Here is a 24,320-nt window from a genome sequence, read left to right on the forward strand (position 1 = left end):
CATTTAAGGTCCCTCCCAACCCAAACCATTCCATGATCCCATGATTCTTCAGGCATATGCTCAGATGGAAAAGGATCGGTGGATTTTCCCCATCAGTGGATTTTCCCAATCACCCAGAGTCAGAACCTCACACAGAACGAGGAACATCCATGAATTCCCAGCAGATGTTCCCAGCACCAAACTGCCCCAGGCACGGCCTGAAACGCTGGAAAAGTCCTGGAATAATGGGAATTTCTGGGATCACTTTGCAGGAAGGATTTATTTTACTTCCACACTCGGAATCAGTGACCGGTGACCTAACCTGGTTTCGTGTTTTTAAGCAACATTAAATAATTAAAGAGCTACAAAAAAGAAGTAATTAAAGGGCAATAAATGAATTGCCCTTTAGTTATTTTTATTTAATTAAATAATGAAACTTAATTTAATTAATTAATTTAATTAAGAAATAATTAAAGGGCAAATAAAAGTCCAACAGGAAGCACTTCCACACTGGAAAAACAACTCAGGGTCTGAGTTTGCTGGAAAAGACGCAAGAACAAAACGTTGAATTTCCCCAAAAAGAACAATGAATCATTTAAATTATATTTATATTTTATAAATTATTGTTGGCCGTAAGCACCTCAGGGGGGAAATCAATACAGAGGAGCTCTTTTGGCTCCAAGGAATATAAATATATTTATATATTAAATTTATTTAATTATATATATGTGTGTGTGTGTGTGTGTGTGTGTGTGTGTGTGTTTATAATTTATATATATTATATATTATATGTATTATATATAATAGACTATATATATGTTTATAATATATATATTATATATTATATGTATTATATATAATAGACAATATATATTTTTATAATATTTTATATATATTATATATTATATATTATATTTTATATATTATATAATAGGCATGATGTATGATATATATTATATTATATATATTATTTAATATATATATTTTATCTAATTAAATTTATTTAATTATAAATTTGTTTATTTGTTTGTTTGTTTGTTTGTTTATATTTATATATTAAATGAATATATGGACTAAGAATAACTGGAAATGGAAGGAACACCGAGTTGATTTGGGGAAGAACCAGGCTGGATTTTTATGGAAAACGAAGCAGTTGAACAGAAAAACTTGGGCAGGGAGAGGATTCCTCAAGGCTCCACGATCAGATGATTTTTAGGGGGAAAAAAAAAAAAAGTAATTAAATTGATTTTAAGTAGAGCAGCAAAGGAAAAAAATCAGCCTCAGAAGGGAGACAGAGCCATGAGATAAAAGAGGTCAGACTAAACCGGCGGCGTGGTCTATCCAAAAATGAAATTCCATGGAAAAAAAATGCAATCAGAGTTGATTAAAAAAATTCCAGATCATTATCACTGAATTGAGTACACTCGGATCAAGACGCGGAGTCACCGAAAGCACTTTTAATCCCGCTTCCGTCACATTCTTCCCTAGTTTACTTTGGATCCCCACCCTGCTGGAAAATCCAGATGGACCGGGAGCACCCACCAAAAAAAAAAAAAAGTGGAATAAACGAGATTTAAACCCACCCTGACACTGCAGGGACTGAGATTTTTTCAACAGTGACTTTTGGTTATTCATTCCCTCTGTACCTGCATCATTTTTCCATAAAAAAGCACCAGGGAAAAAAAATGGATTTCCCAAGGCAGGGAAAAACAGGCGCTGATGCCGAAGGCCACCTGACGTGCTCGACGTGGAATAATTGTTACAAATTGGGAGTATTAACATCTTAAGTCAGTAATTATTGGTTTCATAATCCCAAATCTAATTAATGCTCGTTCCTCCACTGCTTAAAGGACAGAAACTTAATTTTGTGGAATTAATGAACAACAAACAGGGTTAGGAAAGTCTGGTTTCAGAGCACATCCATCTCCACTCAGTGAAGGTCCTCCTTGAAAAGGTTTCAATAAATCCCTGTTAGAAGGGAAATTCGGGATTAATTGGGGGTTAATGATGAGGAGGGGGCTCCTGGTTAAGACCCCGCTGCTCTCTCCCTGCCTTATTTTGGATTTCAAATGCCCTAAGAGGAGAATAAAAGTATTTGAAGAGAGGAAAAAAACAGAGATAATTGATTATTTCCTCATTTGCAATAAACAAGGGAGTGCAGAGCGGGTGGTGGAGATGATCTGAGGGTTGGAGCGCTTCTCCTGTGTCACCCTGGTTTTTCTGAGTTTTTTATAGCCTCTTGAATTTTCATAAAATGGAGTCAGATCTTTTTAGTTACTGCACTATTAAGAGCAGATCTACCTTTTTCCCACAGATGTAATATAAACAAATCCTTTGTTTTTCATTCTCTGTCCTTTGTTTGCATGTTTCTAACCTGAAAACAATTGTAACTGACAGTTGGTCTGGCCACTGAGGCTGAGGGGTGGAAACCCCAGAAGCCAATCTTCGGCCAGACCCACAAATGTATAAAAAGTAAGAAATAAACAAGGAGTTCTCTCTCTCTGCCCAGACTCAGCCTGAGTCGGAACGGAGGAACCTCTGCCCTGCAAAACCTCTCTCTCCGTGCGACTGCTTTGTGTGTCCCGGTAATACTCCTGTGAGGAAAACTTGGGAGAATTGGGATTGTTTACGTGGAAAAAGCTCCAGGGAGAGCTCAGAGCCCCATTCCAGGGCCTGAAGGGGCTCCAGGAGATCTGGAGAGGGACTGGGGACAAGGGATGGAGGGACAGGACACAGGGAATGGCTTCAGATGGGAAAAGGGGAGATTTGGGGGGGATTTTGGGAAGGAATTCCTGTTTGGGAGGGTGGGGAGGGGCTGGGCTGGAATTCTGTGGCTGCCCCTGGATCCCTGGAAGCATCCGGGACCAGGCTGGATCACCCTGGGATCGTGGGAGGTGTTCCTGCAGGGACTGGATGGGATTTAAGGCCCCTTCAATCCCGAAGCATTCCATGACTCCACGGTAACAAGTGCCAGGTTTTTCCCCCCTCCTTTCCCATTTCTCCTCCAAGGCTCCCATTTCTTTTCCAGCCTTAAACTCTTTTCCATTGAAAAAGTCCGAGCAGGAACCTCTCCAGTGCTGCTCCGGAATCCCTGCTCTAAAAACTCCCATCTCCCCCGCCTTAGCCTGACTCCAGCAGAATATAAAACGCAGGAATTTTTTTTTCCCCCTAAAAAATATTTTAGGGAAGAGAAATAAAAGGAAAACCAGGACTGGAGGCCGTAAATAACGGTGAGGGGATGAGGAGAAAGGGAGGCTGCGGAAGGAACTCCTGGGAGGGAACTGGAGATGACAAATCCAAGAGGAAAATCGACCTGCCTGGAATATTTGGAGCCAAACCCAAACCCAGACAAGTGAAATCTTCCTGCTGACTGGATGGAATTCCCAGCCCGTTCCAGGAGCAGAAGCTAAAATCCCATCCAGCTGGGAAAAGCCCCTCTGGGGATCATCTAAACCCCATCCACGGGGATGCTGCTCCTCAATCCTGCTCCAGCAGCTCAAATCCAACCCAAAATGTTGTTACAGGGTGGAAATGGAGCTGAATTCCAAGGAGCAGCCAAGATTTCTCCTCCTCGGATAATTGCATTTGCCTGCCCATCTGCCAAAAATTCCTCTCCCAGGATCTACAGGGCTTTTGAGGTTGTTCTAGCTGGATTTCAAATGGGGATCACGATCCCAAAGATAATTAACCCCCGGCACTTCATTAAAATTGGCGCGGGGGAAAAAGTGGGCAGCAGAGCAAGGCTAGGGTTGGCTGCACCTGGATATCCATGGATGCTCTCCAGAGCCTGGAATTACAGAGTCCGACGGAGAAGGATGGGGCTGGAGACAGAGGGTGAGGAAAAATCTGTCAGAAACTGCGTTTTATTAATTGTGCTGCTCTAATTATCCAAAATAACGGAGAGTCATGCAAGTGGAGGACCTTGGAATTCTTCACTGTGAGGGTGGGGAGGGATTGGAATGGAATTCCCAGAGGAGCTGGGGCTGCCCATGGATCCCTGGAAGCGTCCAAGGCCAGGTTGGAGCAACCCCGGGATAGCGGAACGAGTCCCTGCCCATGAGAGGGGTGGCACTGGATGGGATTTAAGACCCAACCTAAATCATTCCGTGATTTTACTGAATGCAGAAGAGCCGGAGAGCAAAATCTCCCCACTGAAGGAGTGGCCAGGCATTGGAAGAGACTCCCCAGGGAATTGTGGAATCCCCATCCCTGGAAATGTTGACAAGGGGACGCCCCCAAGCGCGATTTAACTGCTGTGGGGTGGATTCAAAGGTTGACGATCTTGTGGGGTTTTTCCCAGCCTTTATTTTCCTACAATTCTGCATTTCTGGTGGGACCACCCGGACCAAACCCATCCTCACCTCCACAGGAAGCTGCCTCAAAAAAAACCCCACGCAGGGAATTTTTCCAGGGATTGGCAGGACTGGAGTATTCCGGTCAGGAGCAGTGCATTTAAACCTTAAACCTCAGCTCTTCCTATAAGCCAAGCCTATTTCTGTGACTGCTTACAGATTCCTGTAAACAGAGGGAATTTTGGAGCCTTGGAAAGGAGATGTCTTTGAATTCCAGGGATATTTATGGCCTCAATTATCCCGAATTTCCTCTGACACCAGCTCGTCTCAAGCTGTTCTAACCCCGCCAGTTTTAATTTAGGAAAGGAACGGCATAAAAGGCATCCAAATAACCTCATGGGACTTTTTCCTGGAGTTTCTTCCAGGAGGAAAAGGAAATCTGCTTCCACAGCCAGGTAATGCGATGGAATTAAGGCTCTGCAATTAACTGTGAGCATTATTCCTGAGTTAAAAATTCCTGACATCAGGAGGACCCTGAGGAGCAAATTCTGCGAGGAACTTCCTCAGCAGCTCTTCGGGGTGAATTAAAAACATCAGCTCAATGTGGAAACAGGAATCATTCCTAATGGGAATTCTGCATTCCCATTCCTCCAGGCGTGGTCAATTTTCACTTGGGATTTGCCCCAGCAGGGTTGGGATTGATCAGGATGGATAAATCAGGATGGATTAATCATTAATTTCAGTGTCTGACTCAAAGGGGTTTGGGTTTGGACACCCAGAACCAGGGTGTGAGTAGTCACTCTCATTCCTGCTGCCCTTCAGCATTCCCGTTATTCCCAGTTTTCTGTCTGCTTCTGTCACCCTCATTCCTGCTGTCTTTCCCCATTCCCATTATTCCCAGTTTTCTGTCTGCTTCTGTCACTCTCATTCCTGCTGCCCTTCAGCATTCCCGTTATTCCCAGTTTTCTGTCTGCTTCTATCACTCTCATTCCTGAGGCCCGGCACCATTCCCATGATTCCATCCCAGCCAAGAACTGATTCCTGGGAGAGCCTCTGGAATCAGAGCTGCCAGCAGGGATTTCAGTAGATCCATGAGCACAAGGAATTGTTTTCACTAAAACCCGGCTCTACCTCTTCATCCCGGAATTCCAGATTTTCCCATCCCTCACAACGCATGTGTCCCTTCCACCACGAGTTAATTCCTAAACCTCTCCCTGCACTAAATTTCTCGGATAAAACTTTTTTCCACCCTGACCTCCTCCACATTATTCTCAGGAATCTTTGAACCTTCACCCGACATTTTGCTCCACATTTTTTCCAGGCTTGTATCCATAAAAATCTGGGAAACAAGAGAAATACACAAAAACACATTTTCCATTATGGTATTGGGGCTTTTTCTTCACTAAAAATGAGGAAATTTGGGAAAATTTGTCCTTTGGGAAAGAGCAGCGAAGCTTTCTTGTCAGAACTCTGCTCCTTAAAACGAAAATACTTCATTTATTCCATCTTTCCTTTCTCTAAAAAGGGAGGAAGTGTATTCCAAGTAAAAAAAATAATTCTGTGAGTTGAAGTATAAAAGCTTTTCCTTCAAAGCCGAAGATGAGATGAACTTTAAAGAGCGAGGGAGAAGAAGCGGAGTTCAAGTCTGGAGTGAACTGAGCTCGGATTTCTCAGGCAGTTTCTTCTCCTGGTGGCTGCAGAAGAATGGAGCTCTCCCCCCTGGGAATTCATTTCCAAGGGAACTGAACTGAGGACATTTGGTGGAATTTGAGGTGAGAAATGGGAACTTTCATCCAGCACTGGGAGAGACAAAAGCTGTCTGCTTTAGCAGGAAGTAAGGACAGGAATTTTCTCCTAAAGAATTCATCCCTGGTGGATTTGGAACAGGGATCATTCCTTCCCCCCCCCGGAAAGAAAAGGGGCTTTCCAAAAGGAATTATGCAAGGAAATCGAGGAGTTGAGGGGAAAAGTTATGAGGGAAGGGAGAGACAGGAAAAGGGGGAATGGATTTAAGGGAGATTTGGGTGGAAGGAATATTGGGAAGGAATTCCTGGCTGGGAGGGTGGGGAGGGGCTGGGCTGGAATTCCCAGATTTGCTGTGGCTGCCCCTGGATCCTTGGCAGTGTCCAAGGCCAGGCTGGATGGGGCTTGGAGCAGCCTGGGACAGTGGGAGGTGTCCCTGCCCATGGAAGGGTCTGGGATGGGATGGGATTTAAGATCCATCCCATCCCAAACCATTTCCAGGATTCTGGGAGTGCACACAAAGCTAATTTTGCACTCCAGAGTCCATAGGAGGTTCCAGGATGATCCGAGGGAGGCAGCAGCTCTGCTGGGGGAGCTGGGAATGTTCACCTGGAGAAGGGAAGGATCCAGGGAAACTCAGAGCCCCTTGCAGGGGCTAAAGCAATCCCGATCCTTCATATTTCTCACTTTCCTACTTTTCCCTGCAATCCCAATCCTTCACATTTTTCACTGAAATCTGAATGTTTCTTATTTTTCGCCACAATACCACTCCTTCACATTTTCCCTGCAATCCCAACTCTTTGCATTTCTCGCCACATCCCAAATCCTTCACGTTTTCCTCTGCACTCCCAATCCTTCACGTTTTTCCTCGCAATCCACATTCCGCAGATTTTTCGCCGCAATCCCAATCCTTCACATTTTGCACCATGGTCCCAATCCTTCACATCCTTCACCATGATCCCAATCCTTCGTATTTTCACCCCAATTCCAGCCATTCACATTTTTCACTGAAATCCAAATCCATCCTTTTTTTCACTCCAGTCAAAATCCTCTGCATTTTTCCATGCAGTCCCAATCCTTTATATTTCTCACTGCAATCCCAATCCCCCACATTTTTCATTGTAATCCCAATCCATATTTTCACTCACATCCAAATTTTTCACATTCTTCACCCCAATCCCAATCCATATTTTTCACTCCAATCCCAAACCTTCACATTTTCTTCACAGTCCCAATCCTTGACATTTTCCTCACAGTCCCAATCCATCACATTCCTCACCACAATCCAAACCCTTCACATTTTCCACCACAATCCCAAACCTTCACATTTTCCTCACAGTCCCAATCCATCACATTCCTCACCACGATCCAAAACCTTCACATTCCTCACCATGATCCAAAACCTTCACATTTTTCACCACAATCCCAAACCTTCACATTTTCCTCACCGTCCCAATCCATCACATTCTTCACCATGATCCAAAACCTTCACATTTTTCACCACAATCCCAAACCTTCACATTTTTCACCACAATCCCAATCCTTGACATTTTCCTCACAGTCCCAATCCATCACATTCCTCACCACAATCCAAACCCTTCACATTCCTCACCATGATCCAAAACCTTCACAGTTTTCACCACAATCCAAAACCTTCACAGTTTTCACCACAATCCCAATCCTTCACATTTTCCTCACAGTCCCAATCCATCACATTCCTCACCACGATCCAACCCCTTCACATATTTCACCACAATCTCAATCCTTGACATTTTCCTCACAGTCCCAATCCATCACATTCCTCACCACAATCCAAACCCTTCACATTCCTCACCATGATCCAAAACCTTCGCATTTTTCACCACAATCCCAAACCCTTCACATTTTTCACCCCAATCCCAAACCTTCACATTTTCCTCACAGTCCCAAACCATCACATTCCTCACCACAATCCTCCACATTTTCCCCTGCAATCCCAACCCTTCACATTCTCCCAACCATAAAAACTCCACAAAACCCACAGCATCCACCATTAAAACTGGGATTCACGAGGAGCCCAGCATTTCTCGGGAACAACATTTTAAGGCATTCCTAAAGGACCAAGAGGCAGAATTCCAAGGATTTACTCACAGTACACGTCCACTCGGATGGATTTGATGGCCGGGGAGCCCAGGCCGTTCTCAGCCTTGCAGTAGTAGCGTCCTCCCTGGTGTCTCTGGATGTTGGAAATCCTCAGGGTTTCGTTGAAGACACTGGAATCTTGGAATCTGTCAGAGGCACTTCCTGCTGTTTTGGTCCACCTGATCTGAGCAAGCACCAAAAAACAGGATTACTTTAGGTCTGGAAAAAGGGCACAGTCTAGAACTCGGCATAAAACCCCGGAATTGCTCTAGGTCTGGAAAAAGGGCACAGTCTAAAACTCGGCACCAAGATCCAGGATAACTTTAGGACTGGAAAAAGGGCACAGTCTAAAACTCGGCACCAAGATCCAGGATAACTTTAGGACTGGAAAAAGGGCACAGTCTGGAACTCGGCACCAAGATCCAGGATAACTTTAGGTCTGGAAAAAGGGCACAGTCTAAAACTCAGCATAAAACCCCGGAATTGCTCTAGGTCTGGAAAAAGGGCACAGTCTAGAACTCGGCATAAAACCCCGGAATTGCTCTAGGTCTGGAAAAAGGGCACAGTCTGGAACTCGGCACCAAGATCCAGGATAACTTTAGGTCTGGAAAAAGGGCACAGTCTGGAACTCGGCACCAAGATCCAGGATAACTTTAGGTCTGGAAAAAGGGCACAGTCTGGAACTCGGCACCAAGATCCAGGATAACATTAGGTCTGGAAAAAGGGCACAGTCTGGAGCTCGGCACCAAGATCCAGGATAACTTCAGGTCTGGAAAAAGGGCACAGTCTAGAACTCGGCACCAAGATCCAGGATAACTTTAGGTCTGGAAAAAGGGCACAGTCTAGAACTCGGCACCAAGATCCAGGATAACTTTAGGACTGGAAAAAGGGCACAGTCTAGAACTCGGCACCGAGATCCAGGATAACTTTAGGTCTGGAAAAAGGGCACAGTCTAGAACTCAGCACCAAACCATGGGATTTGTGTGGGTGGCACCGGGATTTCACCTTGGATGACCCAGGGAAATTCCCAAGAAACTCAACATTTCATGGGAACAAGCATTTCATGGCATCGTGGAATGGTTTGGGTTGGGAGGAGTTAAAAGATCCCGTTCCAGCCCCTGCCATGGGCATGGACACCTCCAGGTTGCTCCAAGCCTTGAACATTCCCAAGGATTTCTGATCTGTGGAATTTGAGGGTGCCTGTGATGGGTCTGGGAGGGGAAATGAATTCATATTTCCTTTTTTTTAATTTTTTTTCCCTGATGGTTTCCTCATTTTGGCAATCACAGAATCACAGAATGGTTTGGGTGGGCAGGGACCTTAAATCCGATCCCATTCCAACCCAGGAACTCCTTCCACAGTGCCAGGGTGATCCAAACCCCAGCTCTCCAGGAGAGCTGGAAAGGAACAGGTAACAGGGATGGAGGGACAGGACACAGGGAATGGCTTCCCACTGCCAGAGGGCAGGGATGGATGGGAGATTGGGAATTGGGAATTCCTGGCTGGGCTGGAATTCCCAGAGCAGCTGTGGCTGCCCCTGGATCCTGGAATTGCCCAAGGCTGGACTGGACATTGGGGCTTGGAGCAACCTGGGATAGTGGGAGGTGACCCTTCTCATGGAAGTGTCTGGAACGGGATGGGATTTAAGTCACCTTCCAACCCATTCCAGGATTCCATGGAAAGAATTGGGAATGGGAGGGGGAGATCCCAGTGCTCACCAGCACTCCATGCCAGCCCCACCACTGAATTCCCAGTGAACCAAAAAAATTCAATTTTGTTTCATAAACCAGAAAATAATCAGAGTAGGAATTTTCCATTCCCTCCATTCAAAGCTTCTACAATTTCCTTGGATTAAAATCCAGGGAAAGGGCCCCGGTCTGAAGGGTGTAACCTCGGGAAGATGTGGAATATCAAGCAAAGGTCTGGAGAAAAACCACAGAAAACTCATTAAAATAACCGAAATTTCCTCAGGAAAGCAAAGGAAGAGCTCAGCAATGGCGCAGTATCCAAGGAAAAATCAGGGAATAATGATCAACAGATTTAAAATACCCTAAAAGGAGTGGAAATTGATCGTGGATCAATTCCCAACACAAAAGACAAAGTTAAGGGGGTAACAAAATGGATCGGGAATCACTTCCCATTTGCTCAGCCCCAAATGTTCATGCAAAACATCTTCAGCCCATGATGTTCCGTTAAATCTGAGTCAGTGCTTCCAAAGGATTTCCCTGGGAATGCTGGAAGCTTCAGGATGGAGCCAGGGATGGGAAATCTCCTCCTCACCTCCAGGATCAGCTCCATTAAACCATCCCCACGTTCAGGATTTCCACCACCCAACTGCCACCAGCGCACCACCCTCAGTGGCCAAAGGTGTAAATCCCAATTTTTCCCTAAAAACCATTCCTTATTCCAAGTTTTCCAAGGAATTTGCCTCCCTGGTCCTCCCTGGACAACCTCTGAGATCCCAGTTTACCCCAGCCCAGAGGTGAAGCCTCCATCCACTTTGGGAATGGGATGTTTGGAGAATGGGGGTCTTTGGAGCTGCTCCCTCCCATCCCAAGCAGGACCAGGAAACTGGGAGCCAGCGGCTCCCTGTTCCCAGAGGGATTTATTTCCCTTGAGAGCAAAAAGGCATCAAAATGTGTTTGTGCCATTAAATTCAAGAACTGGAGTCTAAACAGAGAGGGAAAAAATGCCTTAAACCGGGATTTTTTTCCGCTTTAAATTCATTCCTCGGAGCAGAATCGCGCTTCAAAGTGACAAAGCCGCGGTGAAACCCAGGCAGTTCAAATTAAGACATTTTTTAACTTCTTAAAGCAACAATTTCAGGTGTTGTTCCTGCTTTTCCTTCTCCTCATCTCCACTCATTTTACTCCCCGGGAAAGCCCTTGGGAAAAACAGGGAAGCAGCTTCACAGAGCGTTCCCAAAATGCTGTCAGGGATGACAACAACTCAACTCAGCTCCACACGAGGAAGTGTTTCTTCTCTAGTCTTTCAGCAATGAAAATCTTGACTCCGTTACCTGTCACAGTGGTTAGGGGAGGGATTTTGGGGCTGGCACGAAGATTTGGGGCTGGGAAGCGCCATAAATAAAGGAATCCAAATAAAATCCCCAAACAACCAAAGAGACGAAACAAAACCAACCAAGCCCGGCTTCAAAAACCCCAGTTTGGTTTTCAGGAGATTCCTGTTCCTCATAATTTTACAGAATCGTAAAGGCTGGAAAAGTCCTCCAAGGTCATGGAGTGCAACATGGCACTGCCAAGGCCACCACTGTCCTGTGTCCCCAAGTGCCACATCCACATGGATTTGAATCCCTCCAGGCATGGGGACTCCACCCTCTACCTGTGCCAGGGCTGGACAACCCTTTTATGGAAGAATTTTTCCCAAATATCCAACCTAAACCTCATGGAATCAGTGAGGTTGGAATTGAGCTCTAAGGTCATTGAGCTGTGCCTGATCCCCACCCTGTCCCCAGCCCAGAGCTCTGAGTGCCATCTCCAGGAATTCCTTGGACACCTCCAGCCCTGGGCACTCCAAACCTCCCCGGGCAGCTCCAAGCCCTGAGCTCCCTTTCCATGGGGAAATTCCTGCTGCTGTCCACCCTGAGCCTCCCCTGGCCCAGCCTGAGGCCGTTCCCTCTGCTCCTGTCCCTGTTCCCTGGGAATCATCCCCTCTCCTGTCAGGGATTTGTGCAGAGCCACAAGGTTCCCCCTGAGCCTCCTTTTCTCCAGGCTCAGCCCTTTCCCAGCTCCCTCAGGAATTCTCCAGCCCATTCCCAGCTCTGTTCCCTTCCCAGGACACGCTCCAGCCCCTCCATGTCCTCTTGCCATTAATAACCCAACTGACCCAAAGTTTTGAGGTGGGGCCTCACCAGGGCCAAGCAGAGTCTCCAAAGTTTCACCCATCCCCAACTTTCTGCTCCATTGAGCCCACACAATATTCCCACCCTCCTCCAAGGCAGATTCCACAGGACCCAGGCTGGTTTTTGGGAAGCCTCTTCTAGACCAGACTAAATCCAGCGGAGCCCCCACAAGGTCGGGTTTAGGGGGCCCCGTTCCCACCACGTCATGCTCTGGAACATCACGGAGGTTATTGATTCCCTGCAGATCAAAATCAGCCTGTTTGACTAAACCTGTTCCCAGTTTTAAAACTCCATAAAAAATAATACGGAAAAATTGTCCAGTCCTTCAGGCAGTGCCAACACCAGAGGAAGAAACTACAGGAAAAATACCTAAATATTGGGAATGGATGAATCCCAGTTCATGTTCACATCAAACTTTGTTGGTATTTCCAGAATATCCCTACAAGACTGGAAATTAACCCCTCCCTCATTTCCAGGAAATTTTCTGAACTAAATCCCAAACCTCAGTGATCCAAACCCTGAATTTACAAGTAATCCAAACCCTAAATATGAATGAACCAAACCCTAAGTTTCCCAGTGATCCAAACACTAAATCTCAAAGATCCAGATCTTAACTCTCCCCGTGATCCAAACCCTGAATTTTCCAGTGATCCAAACCCTAAATCTCCCTGTGATCCCAATCAGCTGTGCCTCCTGTGGGATCCCAATTCCTTCCAATGCTCTCACTGATCCCAAAATAGGAGTGAGGGTCTGAGCTGCCACCGGGTTCAGCTGTGGTGACAAAGAAAGGAGCTGACATCCGATTTTGCTGGAAAAGTGAGAGAACTGGGAAGGGGGAGCAAGGGAAAACGGGAAAAGGGTGAGAATCTCGATTGGGGGGATTTGGCAGCGCAGCTTGGAAGGAAAGGCAGCGACAGCAAAGGCCAGGCAGGAGCAGCAGCTGCTGAGAACGAGTCACAGATCCTGCAAAAACTCCCTGATTCCTTAAAAAAAAAACAAATCAGATATTCCGTATAAAATATTCCTTAGAAAATCAGGAATCAGAGTAGCTGGCTGAACAAGGGTTATTTGTTTGGGATTTTTCCTAAAAATAAAATCCCTTTTTCCTTTCAAATGATGAGGTCCTGATGGTCACAAAGTATTAAAAAATATGATGACACAAAATTCCAGGATCTAAACGCATTCCAAAAAGGAGATTATTCCTTGGTGGGAATTTAATCCATCCATAACTTTTTACCCCAGTCATTGGATGCAACCTTTCCATCAGGCAGTTCCAAAATCTCGGCCTGAGCACATCCTGCCTGCACACTCCAGGTGTTGGAGACAGGACAAGGAATGTGTAGTATCAGTCAGGATGGAAAATCCAAAGATTTTGACTCAATGTTTCCATGTTTTTTGCTCTGTGAGCACCGATTTTCCCTTTCTTCCAGAGGATAAATTGGCAAAGTCTCCCCCAGGCAGGAAAATTCCGCAAACAATGTTAAAAAACACTGGAAAAGGCTCAAATCTCTCCTTCCCCAAACCTGGCATGGCTTAAAAAGACTCTGGAAATTCCTTTGTTCCGAGAAAAGGAATTGGAAAGGTGTTGGCATCCCACTGGCTGAGACTCCAGCTCATTTCCAATTCCAGCAGAAGAAAAACGCAGCAAACTCCAGTAATCCCAAATAGCATCATTCATGTCTTGCGGAGCGCTCCTGGCACACCTTCCAACAACTCCCACGAGTGCCAAGGAACGGAATCTGGGAACGCTTCCCACATTTCAGGAGAAATGCAAGGAGATGTAAAGGGAAAAAGAAAAAAAAACAAAAAAAAACCTGGTTCTGCTTGCAGGAATAAAACCAGGACTAAGGGCCGGGAATAAGGGTTTGGAAAGGCAGGGTTAAAGGAATCAGAATAATGGGAAGCAACAAAGCAACAATGGGATTTTCCAAAGGGAAGGGAAGAGAGCTAAAAATCAGGGAACGTTTAAAATTGGACAAATCGACACAGGCAAAAGGTGACAGCCACTAACTCGTAACTGCCGGAGGGACAGGACACAGGGAATGGCTTCCCACTGCCAGAGGGTAGGGGTAGACGGGATACTGGGAAAGAATTCCTGGCTGGGAGGGTGGGGAGGGGCTGGGCTGGAATTCCCAGAGCAGCTGTGGCTGCCCCTGGATCCCTGGCAGTGCCCAAGGCCAGGTTGGAGCAGCCTGGGACAGTGGGAGGTGTCCTTGCCATGGCAGGGGTGGGAATGAAATGGGATTTAAGGTTCTCCCAACCCAAACCATTCCAGGATTTCAGAACAGCTGAAAGCTCTTCCCAACAACCCCATTCCAGCCCAAATCATCTCAAGATTCCATACTACTTAAAGGCTTTTCCCAATTACACCATTCCAACCCATCCATTCATGGAATGATGTTGGGAACCCAACCCATCCATTCCATGATTCCACTGCACTTAAAGGCTCTTCCCAACATCATTCCAACCCAAACCATTCCATCATTCTGGAGCAGTGGAAGGCTCTTCCCAATAAACGCATTGCAGCGCAAACCATTCCAAGATTCCCGAGCACACTAAGGCTCTTCCCAGCAACACCATTCCAATCCAAACCATTCCAATTCCCTACACGGGAATGGCTCCTGGGTTTTCCAGACCTGAAGGGTTTTTTTTTCTCTTTTATTCTAATTAATTTTTCTTTGGCTCTGGTGCAAATTCCCTGGATTTTTTTCCACAGTACTCTAAGGCTCTTCCCGACAACAGCATTCCACCAAGATTCCACAGCAGCTGACGGGCGTTAACATCTACGTCATTCCAGCACAAACCATTTCAGGATTCCCCAGCACATGGAGGCTTTCCCAACATCCCTATTCCAAACAGCCATTCCATGATTCCATTGCACTTAAAGGCTCTTCCCAACAACATCGTTCCAGCCCAAATCATCTCAAGATTCCATACCACTTAAAGGCTTTTCCCAACTACACCATTCCAACCCATCCATTCATGGAATGGTGTTGGGAACCCAACCCATCCATTCCATGATTCCACTGCACTTAAAGGCTCTTCCCAACGTCATTCCAACCCAAACCATTCCATGACTCCATAACAGTTGAAGGCTTTCCCAAGAACACCATTCCAACCCAAAATCTTCCAAGATTCCATAGCACCTAAAGGCTTTTCCCAACTACACCATTCCAACCCATATCATCCCAAAATTCCAGACCACTCTAAGGCTTTTCCCTTCCCCTTGTTGTTGGGAGGAGCCTTCAGCTGCTATGTGGAATCTTGGAACGGTTCAGGTTGGAATGGTGTTGTTGGGAACCCAACCTGAACCGTAGCAAGATTCCATAGCACTTAAAGGCTCTTCCTGGCTACTCAGCTCCAATCCATAACATCCCAAAATTCCGTAGCGCTCTAAGGCTCTTCCCAATGACACCATTCCAAGATTCCATAGCACTTAAAGGCTCTACCCAGCTACACCATTCCAGGATTCCACAAGAGCTGAAAGCACTTCCCAACACCACCATTCCAACCCAAACCATTCCATGATTCTGAAGAAGCTGAAGGCTCTTCCCAGCTATGGCATTCCATGATTCCACAAGAGCTGAAGGCTTTTCCCAGCACCACCATTCCAACCCAAACCATTCCACGATTCTGAAGAAGCTGAAGGCTCTTCCCAGCTATGCCATTCCATGATTCCACAAGAGCTGAAGGCTTTTCCCAATACCACCATTCCAACCCAAACCATTCCATGATTCTGAAGAAGCTGAAGGCTCTTCCCAGCTACGCCATTCCATGATTCCACAAGAGCTGAAGGCTTTTCCCAGCACCACCATTCCAACCCAAACCATTCCATGATTCTGAAGAAGTTGAAGGCTCTTCCCAGCTGCGCTATTCCATGATTCCACAAGAGTTGAAGGCTTTTCCCAATACCACCATTCCAACCCAAACCATTCCATGATTCTGAAGAAGCTGAAGGCTCTTCCCAGCTGCGCCATTCCATGATTCCACAAGAGCTGAAGGCTTTTCCCAGCACCACCATTCCAACCCAAACCATTCCATGATTCTGAAGAAGCTGAAGACTCTTCCCAGCTATGCCATTCCAGGATTCCACAAGAGCTGAAGGCTTTTCCCAGCACCACCATTCCAACCCAAACCATTCCATGATTCTGAAGAAACTGAAGGCTCTTCCCAGCTATGCCATTCCATGATTCCACAAGAGCTGAAGGCTTTTCCCAGCACCACCATTCCAACCCAAACCACTCCAGCTCCGCACATGGGAATGTCTCCCGGATTCCCCAAACTTGCAGGATTATTTCTCTTTTATTGCAATTCCACTTCCTTTGGCTCTGGCGCAAATTCCCCGGATTTTGCCAGCGCTTTCTCCTTAACGACGTATTTACCTAATTAGCATAATTGTTTGCAATTATGTAATTAGCGTTCATATGTGTAATCATTGGAACATGCAATTAGCCCTAATTACGCCATTAAAGCCTGCGAGTCAGAAATATCTTTATCATTTTGATTGACGGACATATGGGAAGGGAGGGGGGGGAAAAAAAAAAAAACCCACTCGTTATTTTTATCTCCTCGGATCACGAAATCCGCAGGAGGATCCAGGATTCAGCCCGGAATGGCGCCGGAATTATTTTAAAAATCTGATATTATTGATCAAAACGATAACGAGGCTGTTCCGTTGGAAGAGAAGGAGAAAAACGACTCAAGAATAAGGAAAATTCAGCGAGATTTTTCTGGGAAAAGAAATTACCTTGAAATATTTAATTTTTAATTCTAATATTCACTGGATTAGAGGACGAAAAATAATACAGAAAAAGAGAAAGCAGAGAGCAGCAGTGAGATTTTTTTTTCTGTAAAGAATAAAGAATTATCTGGAAATCTTCATTTTTTCCTGTCTAACATTCTAATATGAAAGTTCAGGAGAGTCCCCAAATGCAGCAAGATTTTTGTGGAAAAAAGAAATTAGAAAATATTTGGAAGTATTTAATTTTTAATTCTAATATTCACTGGATTTTAGGAAGAAAAATAATGCAAAAAAAAAAAAAAGAGAAAACAGAGTGCAGCAGTGAGATTTTTCTGTAAAGAAATATGGATTTTTCTGCAAATATTTAAATTTTTTTATGTCTAATATTCTACGATGAAAATTAAGGAAAGACTCCTCAAGCACAGCAAGAATTTTGTGGAAAAAGACATCAGAAATTATTTTGAAATATTTAATATTTCATGCTTAATATTCAAATATGAAAATTAAGGAAAGAGTCCCCAAATGCAGCAAGGTTTTTCTGTAAAATAAAATTAAGAATTATCTGAAAATATTTAATTATATTTTGTTTAATATTTTTAATTCTAATATTCACTTGATTGTAGGAAGAAAAATAATACAGAAGAAGATAAAAGAAACCCCAGAGAAAGTGCTGTCACATCCTAAAAAAAGGATTTTAAAATGCTTCTGAGAAAACTATATTTATTTGAAAAGTCAATATTTAGTTTTATTCTGTTTTATTTTAACCTCTGTGCTGGGGTCCTGTAGGGCAGCACCAGAACAAATACCTGGCAAGAAATAATTTAATTGAGACAGCAAAAATTGGGGATTTTTAAAATTATTTTTAAATACTAACCCTTTACTTTTAGATATTACTTTTAAATATTGACCCTGATTAAATATTTGAATTTATTTCAAGTTCAACTTCTGCTCTTCAAGTTCAGGGTTCTTGGGTTTTTTAGGAGTTTATTTTAAAAAGAAAATATAAAATAAAATAGATTTAAAATCAAGCTGCCCAAAAATCAAGGAGAAGTAGAGGGGAAGACTTAAAAAGCAATATTTGGGAATAAATCTTAGCTGGGAATATAAATATTCCTGGATAAAGATTTTCCAGCCTGATAAACTCCATTGGAACACCCAAGTGTCCAGGTGAAAGGCAGCAAAATCCACCTGGAGCTTCCCAAATCATTCCCAGCTGCCAGAGGAGGCAGGAGAACTCAATCCATGAGAAAATGTTATCCGTGGAAATGTCAGCATGGAGACGAAAACATCCCAGGAGGATCCCGGGGGGTCGTTATCCCATCTCAGCAGGAACATCCCCATCTGTTCCAGTTCTCCCCGTCAGGCACCTCAGCCGGGCAAGGTTTTGGGAGCAGAATTTCTGCCCTTAAAATTTAAGACCACCAAACTCCAGAGCGTTAGGAGGTCATGGGATCACAGAACCCTGGAATGGTTTGGGTTGGGAGGGATTTTATGGATCATCCCGTTCCATCCCTGTCATGGGCAAGGACACCTCCCACTGTCCCAGGCTGCTCCAAGCCCAATGTCCAACCTGGTCTTGGACACTGCCAGGGATCCAGGGGCAGCCACAGCAAATCTGGGAATTCCAGCCCAGCCAGGAATTCCCAATTCCCAATATCCCACCCATCCCTGCCCTCTGGCAGTGGAAGCCATTCCCTGTGTCCTGTCCCTCCATCCCTTGTCCCCAGCCCCTCTCCAGCTCTCCTGGAGCCCCTTCAGGCCCTGCCAGGGGCTCTCAGCTCTCCCTGGATCCTTCTCCTCTCCAGGGGAACATTCCCAGCTCTCCCAGCCTGGCTCCAGAGCAGCTCCAGCCCTTGGAGCAGCTCCATGGCATCCTCTGGATCACTCCAGCAGTTCCACATCCTCCTGCCGCTGGACCCAGAGCCGGAGGCAGCTCTGCAGGTGGGATTTCGTGGACAACGTGCCTTCCACTCCTTCCGCAGTGACGGGAATGACTCCCCATGATCCTCCAGGAAAAGCCTCCCAAGACTTTTTTCCTTGGGAGTTCTCATTCCAAGGCCACCAGCACTTCTCCATCAGCCCTGGCTCATCCGCATCAGCTGCCGGTTTCCCTGGTTACCAAATTATCCATGTACTCATCAAATCCACTCCTTTCCAGCCAGACCTCCCAGCTCCAGCCTTTATTCCAGAACCACCCCCATCCCCGTGCCGGGAGACCGGAGAGTTTCGCACCTACGGAAAAACGGCTCCTGGCGCGTTATCCCAGAGCCGCCGCTCCCGCCTTCCCTGAGCCCGTGTGAAACAGGGAAATGCAAGCTGACAGCACAAAGGGAAAACAAAACACCGCAGAGCTTTGGGACGGGAGAGAACAGATGGAAAATATTCGGAGGACAAGCGTCCATGTTTCAGGAAAACTGGAAATTTTTTCCTGTTTTTCTTAAAGTAATAGGAGAGTCCTGCCGTGCGGGCACTGGGAATTTTCCGTATGGGATTTCCAGCGGATTTAAGCTGCCCAAATGTCAAAATGAAACGGCTCTGGTGCCGCTCCCTAACCTGGATGTCATTCCCAGCCCCATGAGATTCCCTCCAGGCTCATCCCAATGATTGCTGAGGCTGTAACAAGTCCAGGCTCGATATTCCCAATTTAGGGAGTGGGATTGAAACCCAAACTTCCCTTCCCTGACGCTGCTTTTTTCTGGATTGAACCTCTTCGGATTGAACTTGTTTTTATCTGGATTTGACCTCTTTCCCTCAGCACTTCCAAGCCCTTGGTTGGGAACATGCAAACACATTCCTTGTGGAGAGACAGCAGCCACCTGGAAGCAGGAAAACTGGCAGGGGCTGCTCAAATTATTCCGGATAAGACAACGAGGAGTTTAATTCCTTTTATCATCAGACTCATGGAATGGTTTGGGACGGAAGGGACATTAAAAATTACCCAGGATTAGAGCTCACGGTGTGCTCAGAGGCAGCAGTGGCTCATTCCCAAAGATCCTGGTGCAGCTCCAGGAGGGCCTCACTCCAAGCTGTGGATGCTGCGATTCCTTGTCCTGGAATTTTGGCACGCTTCCCACTCCTCCCTGCCGGCAGACAGAGCAGGGCAGGCTCGGAGCCCTGCAGAGCTCTGCAGAGGTGTGAATTCAGGCGCTGCGCTCGGGGTGGGGGGAGAAAACATCAAATAAACTCCTCCGAGCAGCACAAACGTCATGTAAACCTTAATCACAGATTTCTTTTCATGCCGGAGCAGGATGGAAACATCTTCCCTTGCTGAACGCCAGCTTTATCCAGTCAAACATTTAGGAAAAGGGGTTTGTTTTTGTTTTTTGGTTTTTTTTTTTTCCCCAGCATAAAATCCAGGCTAATTTAGTCATGAGTCAGGCTGGGTTTTGTCAGGTGCTCAGTGAACATTTGTAAAGTCTTCCCGTGAACTGAGGGGTGTCAGATGGAATCAGCATCAATTTTCCTAACAAGGCTCCAATTACTGCTCCGAGGAGCTGCGGAGCGGGGTGGGAAAACAGCCGCTCCCGTGCGAGGGATCCTCCCCGCCCCCCTTCCCCCGGCTGCATCAGCACTTGATAAGAATTCTTATCAATTAAAATCAAAAGCGCGGCACCCACTTTGCCTCAGAGAAGCCTTTTACGTCCCACTCGCGGCCGATCAAAGAGAACAGAACGTGGGGGTTTTGTTGGGGGTTTTTTGGGAATGCTGCCTTTTTTTTTTTTTTTTTTTTTCTGTTCTGATGGATGGAGTGCCAGGGAATGGGAATTTTTTCCTTTCCAGGCATTAACAGGGAGAAGGCAGGATCCTGTTCTGCGGTGTCGGAGGAGGCTCCGCTAATCACAGGGAGTAATTACGGGGATGCATTTGAAATAATTAATTTTTATAACGCGCCAGAGTTACCTGGGTCGGCTCACGGGGAGAGCTCGGTGCTTTCCAAGGAGTTTGTGAGCGACAGGAAAATGGGGAATGGCCTTAAACTGACAGGGAATACATTTAGCTGGGCTATTGGGAAGGAATTCCTGGTTGGAAAGGTGGGGTGGGGCTGGGATAGAATTCCCAGGGCAGCTGTGGCTGCCCCTGGATCCCTGGCAGTGCCCAAGGCCAGGCTGGAGCACCCCTGGGATAGTGAGAGGTGTCCCTGTCCATGGCAAGTGGATGGGATTTAAGTTCCTTCCCATCCAAACCATTCCATGAATTCCATATTTTTATATACACATAAAAATTGTATTTATATATAAATACGAGATTCAAGGCCCCTTCCAACCCCAACCATTCCCTGCTCTGGGTCACTTGGGTCACCCCCTTTGGCTACCCCAATTCCCAGAGGGCTGGACGTGTTTTTCCTAACCCACACCTCCCTGGAGCAGCATTTCCCGGGCTCACAATCCCGGGAAGCCACCGGGATCTCCTGGCAGCTCCAAGGGGAGCGGCTCCTGCTGCCTGAGGCACCAGCACAGCACCCAGCTCCCACAAGTGGGAAGAAAACGCGACCAAACAGAGGCAGGGAGGAATTCCAGGGCTCCTAAAAGCAGGTCCTCCCCTGCTTTGCTTCCCGGGAAAGCCACGGATCGGCCAAGGTCTTCACACCCCACCGGCACCGAGAGCACTCCTGGATTTTTCCGGGAGAAAGGGATGTGCTCCGGTGGCACTGCCTGGGAGAAGGGGTGGCAGGAGGATGTGAGGAGGAGGTGGGATCTCGTTAAGATGTGCTGCAACCTCAAAATAGGGGAAAAAAATCCCGGAGCGTGCAGCTTCCAGATGGTTGGAATGACGTGTGGCACCAGCAGCTGCTCCTTCCGGAGCCTTGGGAATGACGGGGGACAAAGAGACGGGAGGCAGAACCTGGAAGAGGGAGGGACACGATGGGAGGGCCAGAGGTCACCCTGTGGCACAGGGAGGGACTGGGTGAGGACTTGGACACCGTCCCCTCTCAACTCTGCACATTTTGCTGCCTGGAATGTGCCATTCCCGCCGGGATAACGTCACCGGAGGTGGGACAGCGCTTGGAGGTGAACCACTGGAAAAATCACAGCCAGAGGAAAGCGAACCCCAAGGAGGAGCAGGTCGGACTGACTAACAAGGTCTTTATAAACTCCTGGAATCACTGAGATTGGAAAAGCCATCCAAGACTGAGTCCAGCCATTCCCAGGATTCCCAAGGCCACCACTGATCCATGTCCTCAAGTGCCACATCCACATGGATTTTAAATCGCTTCAGAAATGGGGACTCCAGCACTGCCCCGGGGCAACATTTTCCATTAAATTTTTCCTTATCTCCAATGTAAACCTCCCCTGGAACAACTTGAGGCCATTCTCCATTGTCACTTGGGGAAAAAAAGCCTGGATGCACCTTCCTGTCAGGAATTTCCCATTCACCCTCCAGTAAAAACCAGAAATAAAAAATCCCAGCCAATCCCTGCCCATCAGATGTTTCCTCCTCTCTCCCCACGATCCAAACACCATGCCTCACTTTGGAAAGTCACAGTTTGTGTTTCCAAGGACTGGACCTGCCAGCGCAGGTGAGAATTCCCAAGGAAAATCAGGAAAAAAACCCACATTCCTCAGAGCTGGTCAGGAGATAGTCACCAGTGGGAATAAAATGTCACCTCTTAGCTACCCAATCCAGGAAATCCCTCATTTGTGTCCAGGGATAAGTGGCCTTTGGATGTCCTGGCACATCCCTTTGGAGCTGGAGAGCAGGGACAGCCCAGCCCCTGGATCCTGGATAAAACCTGGAAAAAGGACAGGTCCCCAGGGTGATCCTGCTCCAAACTTTGCAGGATTTTACCCAAAACTCAAACCAACCTCGCGCAGCAATTTATGGAAAAAAATATTTTACTTATAAAATAAATATTTTAAATACAAATATAATTTATAAATAAATATTATTTATTTGTAAAATAAATTTTAAAATATTTTATTTATAAATTCACCTCAGCTGAGAGGGGGATAGAGTGTTTTAAAAATTCCAGACAGGAAAATTTTTTCTGCGTCAACTAACGGCGCATTCCAAAGGTGGGTGCGAGAAGGTGGGAAACGGGGAATAACAAAGGATAATCCAAAATCACTCCATGGACAACAAGCAGACATTCGGGGATGTGTCGGGGTGCTCAGAGTCTTATATTTAATTAGGGGTGGGGTGAATTTTTGGGATTAAGAGAGCAATTATTTGTAACCCTCCTTCTTTCTAATAATTCCCACATCCTTGTATTGTTCCTCCCAAAAACTTCATCGATGCTGAGAAGACTCCAAGAAAATTTAGAGGAGAAATTCCCCAAAACTTCCAGCGATTGGAAAGTGCAACCACCACTCTGAACATTATTTCCCTGCCTGGAAATAATCACAGGGAAAATTTGGGGGCACGCGGTGGGAAAGGCAGCAAAGGGAGCCGAAAAAACGTGAAGATTTGATAAATCTGAAGATTCCTGTTCAAAGGGAGCCTCCTCCCAGAGTGGAGTCACCGCAAGGATGACTTGGAGCAGACCACAGACATCCCCGAGTCATCAGATCCCGAAGAACGACATCCATTGATCCCAAAGTTAAAAGAACATGTGTCGGAAAGACAAAAAAAGGGATAAACGTGTGCTTTGGTAAAGTAGGAAGGAGTGACAAGGAGAGAAGGGGAAAACAAATGGAATTTTTTCTCTTTTAATTGATTTTTCCTCCCAGACCCATCACAGGCAGCCTCAAATCCTACAGATCAGAAATCCCTGGGAATGTTCAAGACTTGGAGTAGAAAATATCCCTGTCCATGGCAGGAGCTGGCACCAGTTGACTTTTAATCTCATTTCCAACCCAAACCCTTCCACGATTTTGTGATTTTACAAATATCCAATCCAGGGTTGTTTAATTCTTCCAGTGTTTAAAGCAAAAGGAGTTTCTGCGCCAAGAACAATTGGAAAATTTGAGAAATGTGGAAGTGTGAAAGCATTCTTGGAATGCACAGTTCCATATTTTATAACCTCATTCCCCAGCATCTCAAAGAGCAGCTGGAAAACAATTTCCATGCAATTTGCAACCCAAATCCGAGAGCATCCTGTGGAAAAATCCAGAAAAAACTTGGAATACTGGAACCACAGCCCTAAACTAGCACGAAATAAACTTCCACTATTTTAGCTTTAAATCTCCTCCTTAAATTGGGAACAATCATGGAATAAACAGCAGAGAAACAGCAAACGCCTCCTTCCTGGAGGAGCTCACACTGAAGGTTTCCCAGACAATTCCCTGCTCACAGTTCCTGCCTGTCCCTTGCAACTCCAAGAAAAAAAAAAAAAAAAAGGATTTAATTCATCACCCTGAAAAGAGGATCCCTGGTGATTATCCTAATTAAAAATAACTGACTGCCCCAAGGGGGTCACACCAGGGAGGTGCAGCACGAGTTGCCAACATTCCTGAGCTCGATAAAATCCAGGTTAGACCTGGAAAAAGCTGACTCATTCCCAGTTAACTCTGGTTTATCCGGGTGCCGCGCTGGGCGTTCCATGACATCGCAGATCCGGGTGAACTGGGAGATTTTCCCAAGCCCTTGGGTGCCGCTGTTCTCCCTTCCGGAGTTCACAGGACCCACGCTGGGAAAATATTGG

General features: G+C 46.0%; 1 protein-coding gene across 1 annotated transcript in view; it reads right to left on the reverse strand.

The window, feature by feature from the left end:
* The window catches only part of MDGA2 (MAM domain containing glycosylphosphatidylinositol anchor 2), a 205,854-nt gene that overhangs the window by 114,505 nt on the left and 67,029 nt on the right, over nt 1-24,320 (reverse strand). The window contains exon 3 of the mRNA XM_040066256.2: nt 8,145-8,319. Within this exon, the coding sequence (XP_039922190.1) occupies nt 8,145-8,319 (175 nt within the window). The remainder of the gene's footprint in view (nt 1-8,144; nt 8,320-24,320) is intronic.

Source organism: Hirundo rustica, chromosome 6 (assembly GCF_015227805.2).
Source record: "Hirundo rustica isolate bHirRus1 chromosome 6, bHirRus1.pri.v3, whole genome shotgun sequence".
Taxonomy (NCBI): domain Eukaryota; kingdom Metazoa; phylum Chordata; class Aves; order Passeriformes; family Hirundinidae; genus Hirundo; species Hirundo rustica.